Below are 18,450 nucleotides of genomic sequence, written 5' to 3'. Positions count from 1 at the left end.
CAGAAATAGATGTTTTTGTGGAACTCTTTTGCTTTTTATATGATCCATCGGATGTTGGCAATTTGATTTCTGGTTCCTCTGCCTTTTCTAAAACCAGTTTGAACATCTGGAAGTTCACAGTTCACATACTGCTAAAGCCTGGCTTGGAGAATTTTGAGCATTACTTTACTAGTGTGTGAGATGAGTGCAATTGTGTGGTAGTTTGAGCATTCTTTGGCATTGCCTTTCCGTGGGATTGGAATGAAAACTGATCTTTTCCAGTCCTGTGGCCACTGCTGAGTTTTCCAAATTTGCTGGCATATTGAGTGCAGCACTTTCACAGCATCATCTTTCAGGATTTGAAATAGCTCAACTGGAATTCCATCGCCTCCACTAGCTTTGTTCGTAGTGATGCTTTCTAAGGCCCAGTTGACTTCACATTCAAGGATGTCTGGCTCTAGGTGAGCGATCACATCCTCATGATTATCTGGGTCGTGAAGCTCTTTTTTGCATAGTTCTTCTGTGTATTCTTGCCACCTCTTCTGAATATCTTCTGCTTCTGTTAGGTCCATACCATTTCTGTCCTTTATCGAGCCCGTCTTTGCATGAAATGTTCCCTTAATATCTCTAATTTTCTTGAAGAGATCTCTAGTCTTTCCCATTCTGTTGTTTTCCTCTATTTCTTTGCATTGATCGCTGAGGAAGGCTTTCTTGTCTCTCCTTGCTATTCTTTGGAACTCTGCATTCAGATGCTTGTATCTTTCCTTTTCTCCTTTATTTTTCACTTCTCTTCTTTTCACAGCAATTTGTAAGGCCTCCTCAGACAGCCATTTTGCTTTTTTGCATTTCTTTTCCATGGGGATGGTCTTGATCCCTGTCTCCTGTAAATGTCACGAACCTCATTCCATAGTTCATCAGGCACTCTGTCTATCAGATCTAGTTCTTTAAATCTATTTTTCACTTCCACTGTATAATCACAAGGGATTTGATTTAGGTCATACCTAGCAGGCTATGCTTACTCCTTGGAAGAAAAGTTATGACCAACCTAGATAGCATGTTGAAAAGCAGAGACATTACTTTGCCAACAAAGGTCCGTCTAGTCAAGGCTATGATTTTTCCAGTGGTCATGTATGGATGCGAGAGTTGGACTGCAAAGAAAGCTGAGCGCCGAAGAATTGATGCTTTTGAACTGTGGTGTTGGAGAAGACTCTTGAGAGTCCCTTGGACTGCTAGGAGATCCAACCAGTCCATTTTGAAGAAGATCAGCCCTGGGATTTCTTTGGAAGGAAAGATGCTAAAGCTTAAACTCCAGTACTTTGGCCACCTCATGTGAAGAGTTGGCTCACTGGAAAAGACCCTGATGCTGGGAGGGATTGGGGGCAGGAGGAGAAGGGGACGACAGAGGATGAGATGGCTGGATGGCATCACTGACTCTATGGTCGTGAGTTTGAGTGAACTCCGGGAGTTGGTGATGGACAGGGAGGCCTGGTGTGCTGCGATTCATGGGGTCACAAAGAGTCAGACACGACTGAGTGACTGAACTGAACTGACTGAGCCACATAGAGTTGGACAAGACTGAACGACTAGCACATTAATAAATATGATTAAGTAAAGATTAAGTTAACCTAAGTAAATGAGCTACTTTATTTGAAGGATGAAAAAAACTGATGTTCAGAGAAATAGAGTGCTGGACCCAAATCACTAGCTAATTAGTGGCAGAGCTGACCACAATGCAAAGCTTCATTTAGACCTAAAATTTCACCCATCCTGGAATCTAAGAGAAACAAAAGGCTTCCAAATCCACATACAATGAAAACAGATTGCTTTGTGCAGTATTTATTAGTTGGCAAAAAAATCTAAATACAATCATCAAAATTCTTAGCATTTGTGACAGAAAACAAAAACACCTTCACATTCCAGATTAACATCATCTCTGTATGTTAAGTAGACGGCTTTAAATTCTTCTATGAGTAGAATTAGAGTTATTTTCAGAGACAACTTTGCAAAGTTGACATCAGGACAGTAGTTTGACATGCTTTGCTTCTAAACACTTTCAAATATATGGATAAAAGTTTTAGAAAATATTCACTGTTGAATACATTTCAAATTGAATTAATGTGAATTAATCATTTAGTAGTAAGTTGAATTAATAGTAAAATACTCTGAGCACCATGTGAACATACAGAAAGTGTTCTGGTGGTTCATAGAGGCACGCATCAAGCACATCAGATCTGAACTTAAGATGTAATACAATATACGTCAATCCTGAAATCTAAACATTTTTACATGCTCTCAAAAATGTAAAGCTAGAGTCCTTATGAGTGACTGGGAGATTTCATTTTTAGTCACTGCAGATCTCACTTGATATCAGTTTCCCTCTTTTTTGGCTCACATGTTGTAGGATGAAATTTCATTTAAAGTTTTAAGGTGATTTAAAGAGTCTTTATCTATAATAATCAATACAGGACTAGGTCTATCTATAAATATTTATGTATTTTTGTTTATTTGGAGAAACCTATTTATCCCTTTATATTTGTAGGATTAGGTAATTCAGGTGGGTTTTGAATTGGGAGTACAATGTAGTAACCTTATAGTTTCTAACATTTAAAGGGAAAAGTAAATGTTTGCTTGTTCAATTTTCTCTCTTTATCTAATGGTTTTCTGTCCCTCAGTGGGCTATCTCTGTAGGTTCCACAAAGTGATCTTAAATCATGTTCAGGCACCTGATTTGTGGGATAGAGATGATTTTTATTGTTAATAGGTCATATGAGGTGAATAATTAGACTCAAAGATTAGTGACAGTGCTTTAAATTTGAGTAATATTATGATTTCACTTTGAGATTGGTGATAAAAGTAAAGGCGTAGTTCTGTACTCATAAGTCATATCTAATGACAGAATACTTCACAACGTATGAGGTACTAGTACCTCTTTAAAATATTCCAGATTTGCTCCCGCAGCTGGTTAATACTGGAGAAGAACTGAAGAAGAGTTTTTTCTATAGAAGGTGAAGTTGTTTTTTCAACAGTAGTACTTGGAGTAGTGGCACCAGTACTAGTTTGGGTTGTGGGTGCGGCTGTAGTTTGGGGAGTGTCGGGGGTGACAGTGGTTGGAGAAGGAGCAGGTGTGGTGTTTGGGGCAGCTGTGGTCTCTGGAGCTGTGGAGGGGAGTGGTACTGATGTGGTTGGGGAAGTGGTAGGTGCGACAGCTGTGGTCTGCAGTGGAGCTGTAGAGGGCTGTGCTGATGTAGTTGCAGGAGAGCCTGTGGTGCCACTGTTTGCCGTTGCAGATGTGGTGGTAGCCTTAGGAGCAGGAGTAGTCACCGTTGGAGGGATACTAGTACTGGTGGAGATAGATGTGGGAGTCACAGATGGGATCTGCGTGGTAGCCTCCAAGGTATTTTTGTTAACAGTGTTACTTTTAACTGGACAGTTTGGTGGGCTGGAAGGTTTTGGCCTTGGGAAGATTCTTCTCCTTGGATTTGGAATTTTATGGTGTCTTGGATGATCAAAAGGGTATGGCTTTTGAATGAATGGATTCCAGTTAGGTGGTAATTTGGGATGAGACGGTGATCCTATGTATGGTTGAAGATCAATCTGTCTGTGCTGTGTTTCCTGTTGCTTTTTGTGGCCTTCGCTGAGCTGTAGAAAAGGAAGTACAAGAACTGAAAACATCAATTTATTTATCAACTAGGGTATTATTGCTGAATGCAGAATGAGCAGTATTTGTAACTTTTTGGGATTGGAAGCCAGACTGTAGTGACTTGAGTGATTATCCTTGCAATTTCATTAAATCTCAGTAATATCTTGCTATTAGAAATTTTGTCAAACGTATATTTCCCATACAACTAGGATGTTTACTCCTGTGGGCTCAAGCCTGGAAGATTAGCTAGATCTGCCCTTTTGTGCTTGCAGTTTCTCTCGTCTTCCTCTGGTAGAACATGGTCAAGTACTGCCCAACGCTTGAGCACAAAGGCTACTGGGTTGCTGAACTCTATTAGTGAAACTTCAGTCGAAGACATTCAACTGAGATCAAGGAGTCCTATATGAATCATAACCCTCACATCCATCATCCTCAATATATAAAACAAAACAAACAACAGCAAAAACCCAAACAACTAACATAACAAACCAATGCCCATCTCAGCTTCATATCATTGATATCAGAGAAAGCCTAGTTTCTAGCCTTTTATTTTATTTTTTTTAGTTTCTAGCCTTTTAAATTGACTTTGACTGTTACCTTTTAACTTTATCATTAAACAAATTAAAATTATAGAAACTCAAGGGGTTCATGAATCCTATGATGTAGAAAAATTTTGCATTTTGCCTGGATAGAGAACCTGTACCCTTCATGATGTATTAAAGGTGTTCACATCTGAAAATAACACAGATTTAGTCCAGTTGTACATCTGACACTTAATATTTTTCCAAATACACCTCATGAATGACTTTTCAGCCACTTTCCAGCCTGACAACCTCTTCTGATTGGGAACTCACTATCCTATCTCCCAAGATGGTAGAGAGTTCTTCCTGTTATAGAATGACATTTCTGGAATTTCTATTCTTAACTAAAAAGAGATTTATTTCTTCAGATTTACATTTTGTCCTAATTCTATGCTTGGCAGTATGTACTTTGGCTACCTGATGTGAAGAGCTGGCTCATTGCAAAAGACCCTGATATTGGGAAAGATTGAGGGCAGGAGGAGAAAGGGGCAGCAGAAGATAACAGAGGATGAGATGGTTGGATGACATCACTGAATCAACAGACTTGAGTATGAGCAAACTCTGGGAGATGGTGATGAACAGGGGAGCCTGGCCTGCTGCAGTCCATGGTGTTGCAAAGAGTTGGGCACAATTGAGTGACTGAACAACAACAACAGAAGATCCTGGAACCCTTCAAAATTGGAAAATATCTATCCTGCTTTCCGGGTCTTATATTCTGCAAGATTAACATCCTTAGTTCTTTTAGCCATTGTTGACATTATTTAAATTAGAATGCCATCACTGTTTCAGTTTCTTATCTCTAAATATACTGCAATTTATCTATATTCCTCTTTTTTCTACATCCCTATATCTCTATCTTATACTAGAATTTTAAACTGTCAATCATGTTAATTTAAATTGGAGGTAAGGACTATCATAAGGACAAAGGGGTTTCAGCCTAGAGATCCAATCAAATTATGCTACATTTTTCCTCTTTATAATTTCTACATCAACCCTGTTTAGACCACCAAACAGATAAATCATTCCAGTCCCACATGGCAAAGCTGTCTTCAGAGACAGAGTGTAGAGCAGGTAAAGTGACAACTCTGAGAGACTAGCAGAGTTGTTCGGCTATGATAACTTCCTCAGAGACTGATTTACCCTGCCTCAAAAATAACTTTGTACTCGACTGCTCAGTCGTGGCTGACTCTTTGTGACCCCATGAACCATACTCTGCCAGGCTCCTCTGCCCATGGAATTTTCCAGACAAGAATACTAGAGTGGGGTGCCATTTCCTTACTTCAGGAGATCCTCCTGACCCAGGGATCGAATTCACATCTCCTGCATTGGCAGGCAGATTCTTTACTGCTGAGCCACCTGGGAAGCCCCTCAAAATAACTTTGAAAAGCCATTAATTGTTTTAAAAAAGTATCCAGGGCATTTCAATTCTGAGACTATCCATAAATTAAAATAATGACTTCTGATCCACATAACTTGGATGTTTTTGCATAGATCTTTCTCAGAAGGCCACAGAATTCCAGAATCTTTAACTGTGAACCCAGGATGTACCTCCAATCAATGAAATATCTCAGGAGGTCCATTAGAGGGCAGTGGTTTTCTAATATAAAATAAGCAGGCCATATTGTTCGAGCAACTCTTTCCCTGCAGATTCAATATGCGAGCCAGATAATCACAGTAGTGCTCTGCTTGAAGCAGGATTAGGGGCCTCTCATCCCACTAGCTCATTCTTCCTCTTTTCAGATGGACATTCAGCTTGCTGTGAGGAATTCCAGATCTTGGAGGAACATGTTTGAAATACACAACATCAGACCATCATTGGAAGTTTGCATCTGTCTAGTGTCCACCATTAAATAACTGAATGACTTCGGGAAAATCACTTACTTTTCCTGGATCTTAGTTTACTCACTTATGAAGTGATTCAGATTAAATACCAGACCCAAAGTCTAATTTTACGACATCTATGCTTTGAAATAATTATACTATTTATTTCCTTTATCAGATGATAAACTTTGTGAGGACAAAGATTTTTTTTGTTATTGTTAATTTTTGTATGCCTGATACCTACAACTACACTTGGCACATAGCAGACACCCATTAGACATTTATTGAATGAACAAATGTATGGAATTGATAATAAAGAAACAGATTTCTCATTGAATGAAATCTTAACATTAGAAAGTATTTATTAGGGCTTCCCAGGTGCCGCTACTGGTAAAGAATCCATCTGCCAAGGCAGGAGATGTAACAGAAGCAGGTTTGATTCCTAGGTTGGGAAACATCCCCTGGAGGAGGAAATGGCAGTCCACTCCAGTATTCTTGCCTGGAAAATTCCGTGGACAGAGGAGCCTGGTGGGCTACAGTTCATGGGACTGCAAAGAGTCAGACATGACCGAGCGTCTGAGCACAGTACACAGGGTGTCAATAAGTTTCAATTTAGGTGACCAAAATAATTTCTATGACATTTTCATATGAAGTCAAATTAATTTAAGCCTATTAATTTTAATGTTAGTTTAACATTGTGTGGCATGCTACAATATGCAGTAAAGGACCAGTTTGACTAGTTTACTTAAAATGTATTGACAAATTATGACTGGCAGTTATAGAACCTGTTGATTGGAATTGGACTCAGGGAAGCTTGAGACTGGGAGGAGCTGAATGCCTCTGAGGGTTTGAGCCTCATGATTGAAGTATGGAAGTATGTGTAATAAATATAGAAAAGCCAGGAGAGCCAATTAAAAACAGTCTTATTTGGCTGTTCATATCTATTATTTACATTTGAAAAAAAAAATCCTATAGCACTTATTTTGTATCAGGCCCTATTCTAAGTGGTTTACAACTATACATTTATTAATTCCTTGGTAACACCATAGTGAAAGTGTTAGTCACTCAGTTGTGTCAGACTCTTTGCAATCCCATGGACTGTAGCCCTCCAGGCTCCTCTGTCCTGGGATTCTCCAGACAAGAATACTGGAGTGAATAGCCATCCCTTTCTCCAGGGGATCGTCCCAACCCAGGGACTGAACTTGGGTCTCCTGTAGGTAGATTCTTTACCATCTGAGCCACTAGGGAAGCCCCATAAGGTGGGTACTATTATTATCCTCCTTATAAAGATGAAAAACTGAGTCCCAGAGAGATTAAGTAACTTTTCGGAGAGTATGTCTCCATATGGAAACCACACATGAGAGGAGAAGAGAGGGAGAAGTGAGCAGTAAGGAGAGAGCAGGCTGAGACAGGGAGGAGGGAGTGCATGGGAATCAGGGAAAGGGGGAGGGCAGAGTGGAGTGGAGGCAGGGAAGGGGGAGAGGGGAGTGGAGGCAGGGAAGGGGGAGGGGAGAGTGGAGTGGAATGGGTGAGTGTGGGGAGAGGATGGAGTCAGGGAAGGTGAAGTCCAGAGAGGCACCAGACACCTGGAGCAAGAAAGGAGGGGTTGGAAGAAGCAGAAGATTCCTAAAATAACTAGAGGAAAGGCAAATTTTGAGAGTAGGAACAGGAGAAAAGAACAGGCCATGAAATAGAGAACTAGAAAGGAAGAACACTAAAAGAGTGAAGGTCAAAATGGCTCTTTTTTGGAAATTGGGACGCATGCTGAATGTCTTTATTTTTGGTTACTAGCCTGAAAACCTGTGAATCATTTTCCAAAGAGGAAAGAAATAGTATATTTAAATAATGTTTATTTAACAGAGCTAATCATCTGGCTCCTGAATACATCCCCTTAATCTTTTTAGGGAACATCTGAAAGATAGAGGCCAGACTATCTGCTCCCAGAAATTGCTCTACAAAAGCAGAGTAGGTTGTTTCCAGGACTCCAGGTCTGGTCTTTTCTGACTCTGGGTTGGTGCCATAGTCTGGTAGTTTCCATAATGTCTAAGGCCCAGGTCGGACATGACTGAGCGATTGAACTGAACTGACTAAAAATTTAATATCACCATGAATATTCAGACCTTATATCCTTATCAAGTAGTTTGTAAAATGAAATTATAACAATCTTACAGTCATGAGTTTTACATCTATACTATGCTTTACAATTTATAAATGCATGTGTTCTTATTCTTCAATAGCCTTGTGAGGTATATACCATTATCACTATTTTCACATGGGAAATTTGGGACCCTGTAGGTAGACTGTAGCTCAAGATTCATCTGGATGTTCAGATGATGAGTTAAGCCCACATCAGTTCAGCTCTGTTCAGTAGCTCAGTCGTGTCCGACTCTTTGCGATCCCATGAACCGCAGCATGCCAGGCCTCCCTGTCCATCACTAACTCCTGGAGTCCACCCAAACCCATGTCCATTGAGTCAGTGATGCCATCCAACCATCTCATCTCTGTTATCCCCTTCTCCTCCTGCCCTCAATCTTTCCCAGCATCAGGGTCTTTTCAAATGAGTCAGCTCTTCTCATCAGGTGGGCAAAGTATTGGAGTTTCAGCTTTTCAGCATCAGTCCTTCCAGTGAATACCCAGGACTGATTTCCTTTAGGATGGACTGGTTGGACCTCCTTGCAGTCCAAGGCACTCTCAAGAGTCTTTTCCAAGACCACAGTTCAAAAGCATCAATTCTTTGGCACTCAGCTTTCTTTATAGTCCAACTCTCACATCCATACATGACCACTGGAAAAACCATAGCCTTGATTAGATGGACCTTTGTTGACAAAGTAATGTCTCTGCTTTTTAACTTGCTGTTTAGGTTGGTCATAAATTTCCTTCCAAGGACAAATACAGTTTTTTTTTATATCATGTATCACCTTGAATCATTAATTTTTAAATTATTTTCCCAGCAGACTCTAAATATCTTAAAGTCCATTTTGTCATTTTTCTGTTGGTTTTGGAAACCATACTTCCTGTCCTTCTTTGTGGTCCCTCCATTTTCTCTATTCTGTGTTCAAACTTCTTACATTTTCTCTCCAAGTGATCTTATGGCTTCAAATATATTATAAATACATATGTTGCCCCTTGAATTCTTTCTGAACCCTAGACAATGTATATCCACTTGCCTCTTGACATCTTGTAGAAATTTAATAACCATCTCAGATTTAACATGTCTAAAACAGAACATTTTTGTTCATTTCCTTCTTTTACCACATACATAATCCAGCAGAAGTTACAGTGGACCTAATCACCAAAATGTATCTTAAATTCACCCTTATGTTTTTTTTTTTTTAATTGCTGACATTTAATGCAAGTCACCATTATCTTTTATCTGGACCACTGCTATAGCTTCTTGAGTGTACTCTTTACCTCAGCTTTTGTCCCCTGTAATCTGTTTTCTCCCTGGAACCCAGAGTCATTTCACTGCCCTGTGGACAGTCAGATGGTTCTGAGGCTTCCTGATATACTGAGAATGGAATCCATATTCTATACCAAAGAGGCCCTGGGTGGTTTCCACCTGTTCTCATCACACCCATGATAAAGTTAGTGCTATACAAATATCAGTTAGATTAACCAAACCATTTCTTGTATTTTACTTATGTGTTGTCTTATGTTTTACAGGAAACAAAAGATGCCAAGCTTCTTGAAACTAGAAGTCTTTCTTTTGTTGTACTTTTGAAGTCTCAGTTAGATATACATCCCAAATGTTACTGATACATATGAATAAAAGTTACTTGGAAGGATACTTACTGAGAAGCAAGCACTCAGTGCACAGATGCACACCAGCAGGGGCAGAGTTTTCATTTTTTCCTGTTGGCTTCTGGCAAAAGCAGAAAAGTAGCTCTCTAGCTATGATATTATGGGAGAGGGATACATTTTGGTTAATGATTTATTTTTCTTAGAATGTACAGTGTGAAAGAGACCAGTGATTTCTGAAATTATGTATATATTTTCACTCCATAGTGGTAAGGCAAAAATTGAATTAAGTTAAAACACATTCTTTCAAAGAGAAAGCAATGGAAGAGGGTCAAGAATTATTCTTATTATAACTAGTTTGTAGCATAAGCATTCCTTACAGATACTAAAGACTGCCTGGGAAAGGCAGAGTCTTAGGAAGTTTAGCAATAAGGGAAGGAAATAATTTCCCTCTTACTTCTGTTCTAATTCTAGAAGCTTCCTTATTTAATGAACCATTATACAAGCTATCTGATATTTACTGAACATGATTTTGCAAATGTTTTATAAGGTTCTTTTAAGATAGCTCAGTTGGTGAAGAATCCGCCTGCGAGGAAGGAGACCCCAGTTCGATTCCTGGGTTGGGAAGATCCGCTGGAGAAGGGATAGACTACCCACTCCAATATTCTTGGGCTTCCCTTGTGGCTCAGGTGGCAAAGAATCCACCTGCAATGTGGGAGACCTGGCTTCATCCCTGGGTTAAGAAGATCCCCTGGAGAAGGGAACAGCTACCCACTCCAGTATTCTGGCCTGGAGAATTCCATGGACTTTATAGTCCATGGGGTTACAAAGAGTTGGACACAACTGAGTGACTTTTAGGAGAAGGCAATGGCACCCCACTCCAGTACTCTTGCCTGGAAAATCCCATGGACGGAGGAGCCTGGTAGGCTGCAGTCCATGGGGTCGCTAAGAGTCGGACACGACTGAGCGACTCCACTTTCTCTTTTCACTTTCATGCATTGGAGAAGGAAATGGCAACCCACTCCAGTGTTCTTGCCTGGAGGATCCCAGGGATGGCGGAGCCTGGTGGGCTGCTGTCTATGGGGTCACACAGAGTCGGACACGACTGAAGTGACTTAGCATAGCATAGCATAAAGTGACTTTTACTTTCACTTTAAGCAAAGAAGGTATTCCTTGTTTCTTTGTTACAAGGCTGTTACTTAGAAAAATTATCCTATCAAATGGCCTCTTTTTGAAATTTTATTTGACTGAAGATTTTACCATGTGATCCCCTTTCCCTAAATCCCTAAAGGACAGGAGTTATGTTTTATTCACTTTATATCATCATGCTTAGCACATACTGCATATTTAATCAATTAAAAAACTGAGGAAGACAACCATACATTTGGTTATAGGTTGTAAGATGGGAGAGTAAGGGAGGGGCATGACCTGTTACTTCTCTTATTTTGATCATACATATATTCTACAATCAGCTTGATTTTAGAAAACAAAAGTTAAATCTCTATGTAGACAAAGTAGATATTAGGGCAAATAAATGAATGAATGTGCACACATCAGTGTGTTGTGCTATCAGATCGTATTCACTTCACAATATAGCCCTGTGGTTTATCAAACTAGAGAGTATTAGAGTCAATCATGTTGAGTTTAAATGCCAACTCTGTCACTTTCTGTGTGACTTTGATTGAGTTGCAGTCTTACACATTAAGGTTGTCCTGAGGATGGCCTGGAATAATATATGTTATAAATTGTACCAAGGACAATGTTTGGTGGTAAAGAACCTGCCTATCAATGCAGGAGACTTAAGAGAATGGGTTAGATCCCTGGATCAGGGAGATCTTCTGGAGGAGGAATTGGCAAGCCACTCGAATATTCTTTCCTGGAGAATCCCATGAACAGAGGAGCCTGGTGGACTACAGTCCATAGGGTTGCAAAGAGCTGGACATATATGAAGCAACTTAGCACAAAGGCTCAGTGGTAGTTGTTATTATAGTACTAGTTATACTAAGAATAAAACCATCAGGCCCCATTGGAGAAATATATTTTTATTATTTTATCAGTTTCCTAAGCCTATCATTATTTTCTTTTTATTTTCAAGATTAAAAAAATAAAGACAATAAACATAAATAAAAGATCAATATTCCCCATTGATCATATATTCTTCTAGTAACATATGAGTGGAACCTTTTGTCACATAGTTTAGCAGTTCATAAGAACAGAGGAAAATAACTATTAAAACAATTATGACTATTATTGAAAATATTCCATATAACCTAAAAGCTGCTTAGTTTACATTTTAGTATATTAATCCCCAATGTATCTAATATATCCATATACCTTGTCTGATGTGACTCTTCTTAGGATGTTTGATGTAGTTGTCTTCAGCTGATCCTTTTAGGATGGTAATTGGAAGCAACGGAAGAGAACGCACAAGAGAGTTTTCCAGTTTTATAGCTCTTCAGTTGAGTTTTGTGGAAATAGGAAATTTACTAGACTTAGGATAAGGTCACTTCTGTCAAGTAATTTGATTTCAAAGACAAAGAAAGGATACTTGTCATTTGATGAGGTTGACAGTAGTCCTTTGTGCATCAGTGTCTTCCTGATGGACACAGTGATAAGAAGAGGTTTTCAATGAATAATTTACCTGATTGATTAGTGTGATAGTGATTGATGACACTTAAGGAGACTTGAACAACCATGGGAAAGGTCTTCCAAGGAGGAACAAATCTTCCACCCCTTCCTGTTTTCCAGCCCATCAAAGTAAGCAGAGGGATTGTCCTGACAGTTCATGTTATGGGACACCATTTTTCTTCCATCAAGAAATACAATTTAGCAAAGTAGGATTTAAAAAAGCAACATGATGCTAAATGCAATTGACCTTGAACAACTTGGGCATTATGGGCGCTGACCTGCACAATTGGAAATCCATGTGTAACTTGACATCCACAGGTTCAGCGACCACAGATCTTCTGGTGCTATAGTATAGCTTCTATTTTTTTAAAAAAAGTCTCTGTATAAGTGGATCCATGCAGTTCAAACTCATGTTGTTCGAGGGTCAACTGTACTGGTGAAGGACAATGGGTTCAGAGCTGAGAGATAAACAATGAATTTTATAATATGAATAATTAAAACATTTTTGACTTTTACTTTGAAAAATATTCAAGCATACAGAAAAGTGAGGATAGTAGTATAATTCATAACCATACACCCACAGATTTCACAGTAGTTAACATTTTGCTATAGATGCTTAATCAATTGCTTTACTGAAGTATTTTAAGGTAAATTATGGAAAGCATGACAGCTTGTCTATAAATATTTCAGTATTTATCTCTAAAAATCCATTCCTTTGTTACACAACATAGCAATGTCTAACAACATTAATAACTCACACATAGAGCCTAAAACTCAGTCTGTATTTGAATTACACAAATTTTGCCAGAAGTATTTTTAGTTGTTTTGTTTTAAACCAGGACTCAAGTAAAGACTATGTGTTACATTTACTTGCTACATCTACTGCTACTGCTAAGTCGCTTCAGTCATGTCCGACTCTGTGCGACCCCATAGACGGCAGCCCACCAGGCTCCCCCATCCCTGGGATTCTCCAGGCAAGAACACTGGAGTGGGTTGCCATTTCCTTTTCCAATGCATGCAAGTGAAAAGTGAAAAGTGAAAATGAATTCGCTCAGTCGTTTCCAACTCTTGGCGACCCCATGGACTGCAGCCCACCAGGCTCCTCCGTCCATGGGATTTTCCAGGCAAGAGTACTGGAGTGGGGTGCCATGGCCTTCTCCGGCTACATCTCTAGCTTCTTTTATTCTAGAACTTTCTCCTCTCTTTTTCCCCATGATATTGATCTCTTGAATAACTAGACTAATTGGCTTATGAATATTTATTTTCAGAAAGAAATTTAAGGACCATTTTAATAGAAGTTTTAGAAATTAGATATTTCTACTCTAAAAAATCTTCAGACTGGAATACAATTTAGACTCCTAGCCATTTCTCCCCCCCGACATATGGCCTCTTAGAGCAGGTTCAGCAGTTACACTGTTTGGGTTTGACTCCTTGTTTCTCTACTTAGTAGAAATTTAGTTTTTGGCAAGGTATCTGATTTCTCTAAGCCTTACTTTTCTTATGTGCCAAATAGTGGTAGCATCTACGTTCCAAAGTTGTGAGCATAACATTAGATAATTTAAAGAGTCTGATATGGCACTTTGAAATTGTATGTTCTCAGCTATTAAATTGCCATCAGTGGGAAGTAGAAGTAATTTTTGGCATAGCACTGAGTTTGTGCATATGGATATATCAATTCCTTTCCCTCTTTTTTGATTGTAGTTGTTGTTTAGTTGTTAAGTCATGTCTGACCCTTTGCCATCACATGGACTGCAGCCTGCCAAGCTCCTCTGTCCATAGGACTTCCTAGGCAAAATACTGGAGTGGGTTGCCATTTTCTTCTCCAGGGGACCTTCTCCACCTAGAGATTGAACCCAAGTTTCCTGCACTGCAGGAAGCTTCTTTACCACCGAGCCACCACGAAAGCCCAAGTAACCAGTCATATGTATTTACAATATGCTTATTGTTGTCAAAATTGACTGTGAAATAGAATTTTTATTGATGTGAAACAAGTTTTTCTGAGTCCATGGCATCATCAGAATAATTATCAATCATCTTAAGCTATTGCCCACTTAGTTGTTGATATCTAATGATGATTTCCAGAAATAACTAATAATTTCCAGTCTTAGTTCATGCCTGGAGATAGCAGATTCAATTTTTTTGAATATTGGAAAAGCATAAAATAACATATTATAACCTAGTCCATGTCTTTCATATTTTATTTTTCAATAAATAACGACTATTGTTCTTTTAGTATCTTGCATTGTTGTTGTCACTTGACATTTTAGGAACTCATGATTATACAGCAGCATATGTCAATCATAAAAAATTTGGAAAATAAGAAAATTACTGACATATAGACTATAAATCACCATTATGCCTTAATTTGGATTAGCACCAGGTATTTTGATATGTTGCATAACATGATAACCTTACAGTATTCTGCCCATTGAGTTCTGCTGTTTTGAAATAGAAAAGCCACAGCTGATTTTCTGCTCCTCACTACATTCTCACTTCCATACCAGACTGCTTCATAGTCAGGAGGGAGAAATCTTCTTATTTGATTCAATCAGGACAGATGTTGAAAAGTCCATTAAAATAGAATTCATAGTAAAAGACTGTTGTTTTTTAAAGACCATTTTTCCACAGATCAGGGGGAGCAGGGGCTGGTTTCAGGATGATTCAGGTGCATTACATTTATTGTGCCCTTTATTTCTATTATTATTACATCAGCTCTACTTCAGATCATCAAACTTTTTACCAACCTTCTTTCTACCCTGATCCTTTTATACTTTCTAAGTAGTTTGTGAAATATAATTAGAATATGTAGATCATCAATTATTTCAATCAGTGGATTAAGATAGCTTTTATCATATCAATATTATTTTAGGATTTGTTTTTGATGTTTTAAATGTACCTTCTATTTTTACTAAAATTGACAGTTGACTTTCGTTAGAGTTTTGAGAAAGTTCTTAGCAGGATGGGAGACACTGTGGAATCCACTTCAAGGTTTAGAGAAATAATTTGGAGTTAGGAGCAAAAGAATTTGGTAATGACACTACAAAAGACTGGCCTAAAAAGTAGTGGAGAGCAGTATTTCAGCTTTGGCTAGCCCTGGCAGGAACTATATAATCACTTTTTGTCTATATATGCAAGGAGAAAAGCAACAAAAAGTATGTGCATCTTCTTTAGTTTTTGATTTTTTCTGCTACTGCTTATTTTATCCATAGTATCAGTCCTAATGTCTTAAATGTGCCTAAATCCTTTTTACTTTCCATGTATTTCTATATAGTTCACAATTAACCATAATCTAGAGCAATTATCCAGAGAAGGAAATGGCAACCCACTCCAGTGTTCTTGCCTGGAGAATCCCAGGGAAGGTGGAGCCTCGTGGGCTGCCGTCCATGGGGTCGCACAGAGTCAGACATGACTGAAGCGACTTAGCAGCAGCAGTAGTAGAGCAATTATCAAAAGCAAGCACAGTGTTCTGGAAATCTGTGGGGGCATTCATTTTGCTTAACAAAACAAAGCCGATAGATTAACAATGGATAATGGTAACATTGAAATCATCTTAATACTGCTTTCTTTAAGTATGTTCATTAGAGGAAGGTTAAATAAATAGTATGTTCTTTCCAATAAAATGGTTCATTTGGTATTTTCCATTTCTCCCACTTAAGTTAGCTTGTCAATCTTTCTTTGCCATGACTGCACCTTTTGTATCAGCTATGTACCTCTGGCTTCAGTTTTCTAAAACTAACCCTTTTTAGCGTGGAAATCTTTTTTTTTCCTTTTTTTTTTTTTTGACTTCAAGATTTCATTTTGATTATTTCCTTCTGGCTTGGATTCAGCAAAATGTAAGCTAACTCATTCCACTGAGTAAGGTTCTTCTTCATTGAGAGAAATTACAATTACTTTCATGATTGCCACGTCTGCCTCTGAAGTTTTATGGCTACTTTAAAGATGGGGTTCTGTATTGGAATAGGAGAAAAAGACATAGGATAAGACAGTCTTGGACTTAATGGACAGGGAAAGAAACCTGCTTTTAGAGGATAGCGAGATCTGTGAATATTCACGGAAAAACATAGGGGAGGTAGTTCTTGGCATCTTTCTATTGTTAGGTAGGCTTTTCCATAAAAGAATTGCTCAGTTTGAGTTGGGAAGTTAATTAACAGCATTTGTATTTCATTACCTTATCATTTTAATGCAGATATGTAATAAATAGAAAAGCAGTTGGAGGTGGCAGTGATCTTTCTGGCATTTTCTTTAATCCTATGAATTAAAAAATTTTATTACAGTATAGTTCATTTACAATGTTGTGTTAGTTTCTGCTGTATAGCAAAGTGAGTCAGTTATACATATATCTATATCTATATCTATATCTATATCTATATCTATATCTCCACTTGTTTTTAGATTCTTTTCCCAGATAGGCCATTACAGAATACTGAGTAGAGTTTCCTGTGCTATGCAGTAGGTCCTTATTAGTTATCTACTTTATAAGTAGTAGTGTGTATATGTCAGTCCCAACCTCCTAATCTATCCCCCCTCCCTCGCTTTCCCCTCTGGTAACCCTAAGTTTGTTTTCTACATCTGTGACTTGTGAATTTTTGTAAAGGGTAGAATTTCACTTTCTGAACACAAGAAGAGGGTCAATTGACAGCTATGATGAAAAGGGCTTTTAAAATGCAGTATGTCTTCTAAAAAACTTGCTTGAAATTTTTTCCCTTTAAATGTCAGGTTTTTTTCCTCCAGGAAAGGATAAGAAATGTTATGAAATATGTTAAATATATTAAAATGCTTGTAATTTAACTTTTATGTAATAAAATATTAAAATAAATCTAATCCTTTATCTAAACAATTGCTGAGAAAAATACTGTTTTTAAGTTTCTTTTTTTTTTTTTTCTTCTTTGTTTTATTTTCTTTTTTTTTTTAATTTTATTTTATTTTTAAACTTTACATAATTGTATTAGTTTTGCCAAACATCAAAATGAATCCACCACAGGTATACATGTGTTCCCCATCCTGAACCCTCCTCCCTCCTCCCTCCCCATACCATCCCTCTGGGTCGTCCCAGTGCACTAGCCCCAAGCATCCAGTATCGTGCATCGAACCTGGACTGGCAACTCGTTTCTTACATGATATTTTACATGTTACAATGTCATTCTCCCAAATCTTCCCACCCTCTCCCTCTCCCACAGAGTCCATAAGACTGTTCTATACATCAGTGTCTCTTTTGCTGTCTCGTACACAGGGTTATTGTTACCATCTTTCTAAATTCCATATATATGTGTTAGAATACTGTATTTATGTTTTTCCTTCTGGCTTACTTCACTCTGTATAATAGGCTCCAGTTTCATCCACCTCATTAGAACTGATTCAAATGTATTCTTTTTAATGGCTGAGTAATACTCCATTGTGTATATGTACCACAGCTTTCTTATCCATTCATCTGCTGATGGACATCTAGGTTGCTTCCATGTCTTGGCTATTATAAACAGTGCTGCGATGAACATTGGGGTACACGTGTCTCTTTCCCTTCTGGTTTCCTCAGTGTGTATGCCCAGCAGTGGGGTTGCTGGATCATAAGGCAGTTCTATTTCCAGTTTTTTAAGGAATCTCCACACTGCTCTCCATAGTGGCTGTACTAGTTTGCATTCCCACCAACAGTGTAAGAGGGTTCCCTTTTCTCCACACCCTCTCCAGCATTTATTATTTGTAGACTTTTGGATCGCAGCCATTCTGACTGGTGTGAAATGGTACCTCATAGTGGTTTTGATTTGCATTTCTCTGATAATGAGTGATGTTGAGCATCTTTTCATGTGTTTGTTAGCCATCTGTATGTCTTTTTTGGAGAAATGTCTATTTAGTTCTTTGGCCCATTTTTTGATTGGGTCGTTTATTTTTCTGGAGTTGAGCTGTAGTAGTTGCTTGTATATTTTTGAGATTAGTTGTTTGTCGGTTGTTTCATTTGCTATTATTTTCTCCCATTCTGAAGGCTGTCTTTTCACCTTGCTAATAGTTTCCTTTGATGTGCAGAAGCTTTTAAGGTTAATTAGGTCCCATTTTGTTTTTAAGTTTCATCTG

The 18,450-nt window shown here is 38.3% G+C and overlaps 1 protein-coding gene across 1 annotated transcript; it reads right to left on the bottom strand.

The window, feature by feature from the left end:
* Nucleotides 1-2,898: 2,898 nt before the first annotated feature.
* On the bottom strand, nucleotides 2,899-12,828 carry MUC7 (mucin 7, secreted). The gene is made up of 3 exons (XM_005208060.5): nucleotides 12,094-12,828; nucleotides 9,814-9,908; nucleotides 2,899-3,618 (listed from the first exon to the last, which is right to left on the bottom strand). The coding sequence occupies exons 2-3, from the start codon at nucleotides 9,865-9,867 to the stop codon at nucleotides 2,899-2,901; spliced, it is 774 nt and encodes a 257-aa protein (XP_005208117.1). The 5' UTR covers nucleotides 9,868-9,908; nucleotides 12,094-12,828.
* Nucleotides 12,829-18,450: the final 5,622 nt, after the last annotated feature.

The sequence above is a fragment of the Bos taurus genome, chromosome 6, assembly GCF_002263795.3.
Source record: "Bos taurus isolate L1 Dominette 01449 registration number 42190680 breed Hereford chromosome 6, ARS-UCD2.0, whole genome shotgun sequence".
NCBI lineage: Eukaryota > Metazoa > Chordata > Mammalia > Artiodactyla > Bovidae > Bos > Bos taurus.
The sequence above is the reverse complement of the archived record's forward strand: the minus strand, read 5'-3'. Positions and strand labels throughout refer to the sequence as shown.

What these genes read in the sequence shown, in the direction of transcription:
- MUC7 (XM_005208060.5), bottom strand. Translation starts at nt 9,867, where the DNA reads ATGAAAACTCTGCCCCTGCTGGTGTGCATCTGTGCACTGAGTGCTTGC. An exon ending in CACTGAGTGCTTGCTTCTCA is followed by an intron (nt 3,619 to 9,813) that starts GTAAGTATCCTT and finishes CCTTTTCTACAG; the next exon opens with CTCAGCGAAGGCCACAAAAA.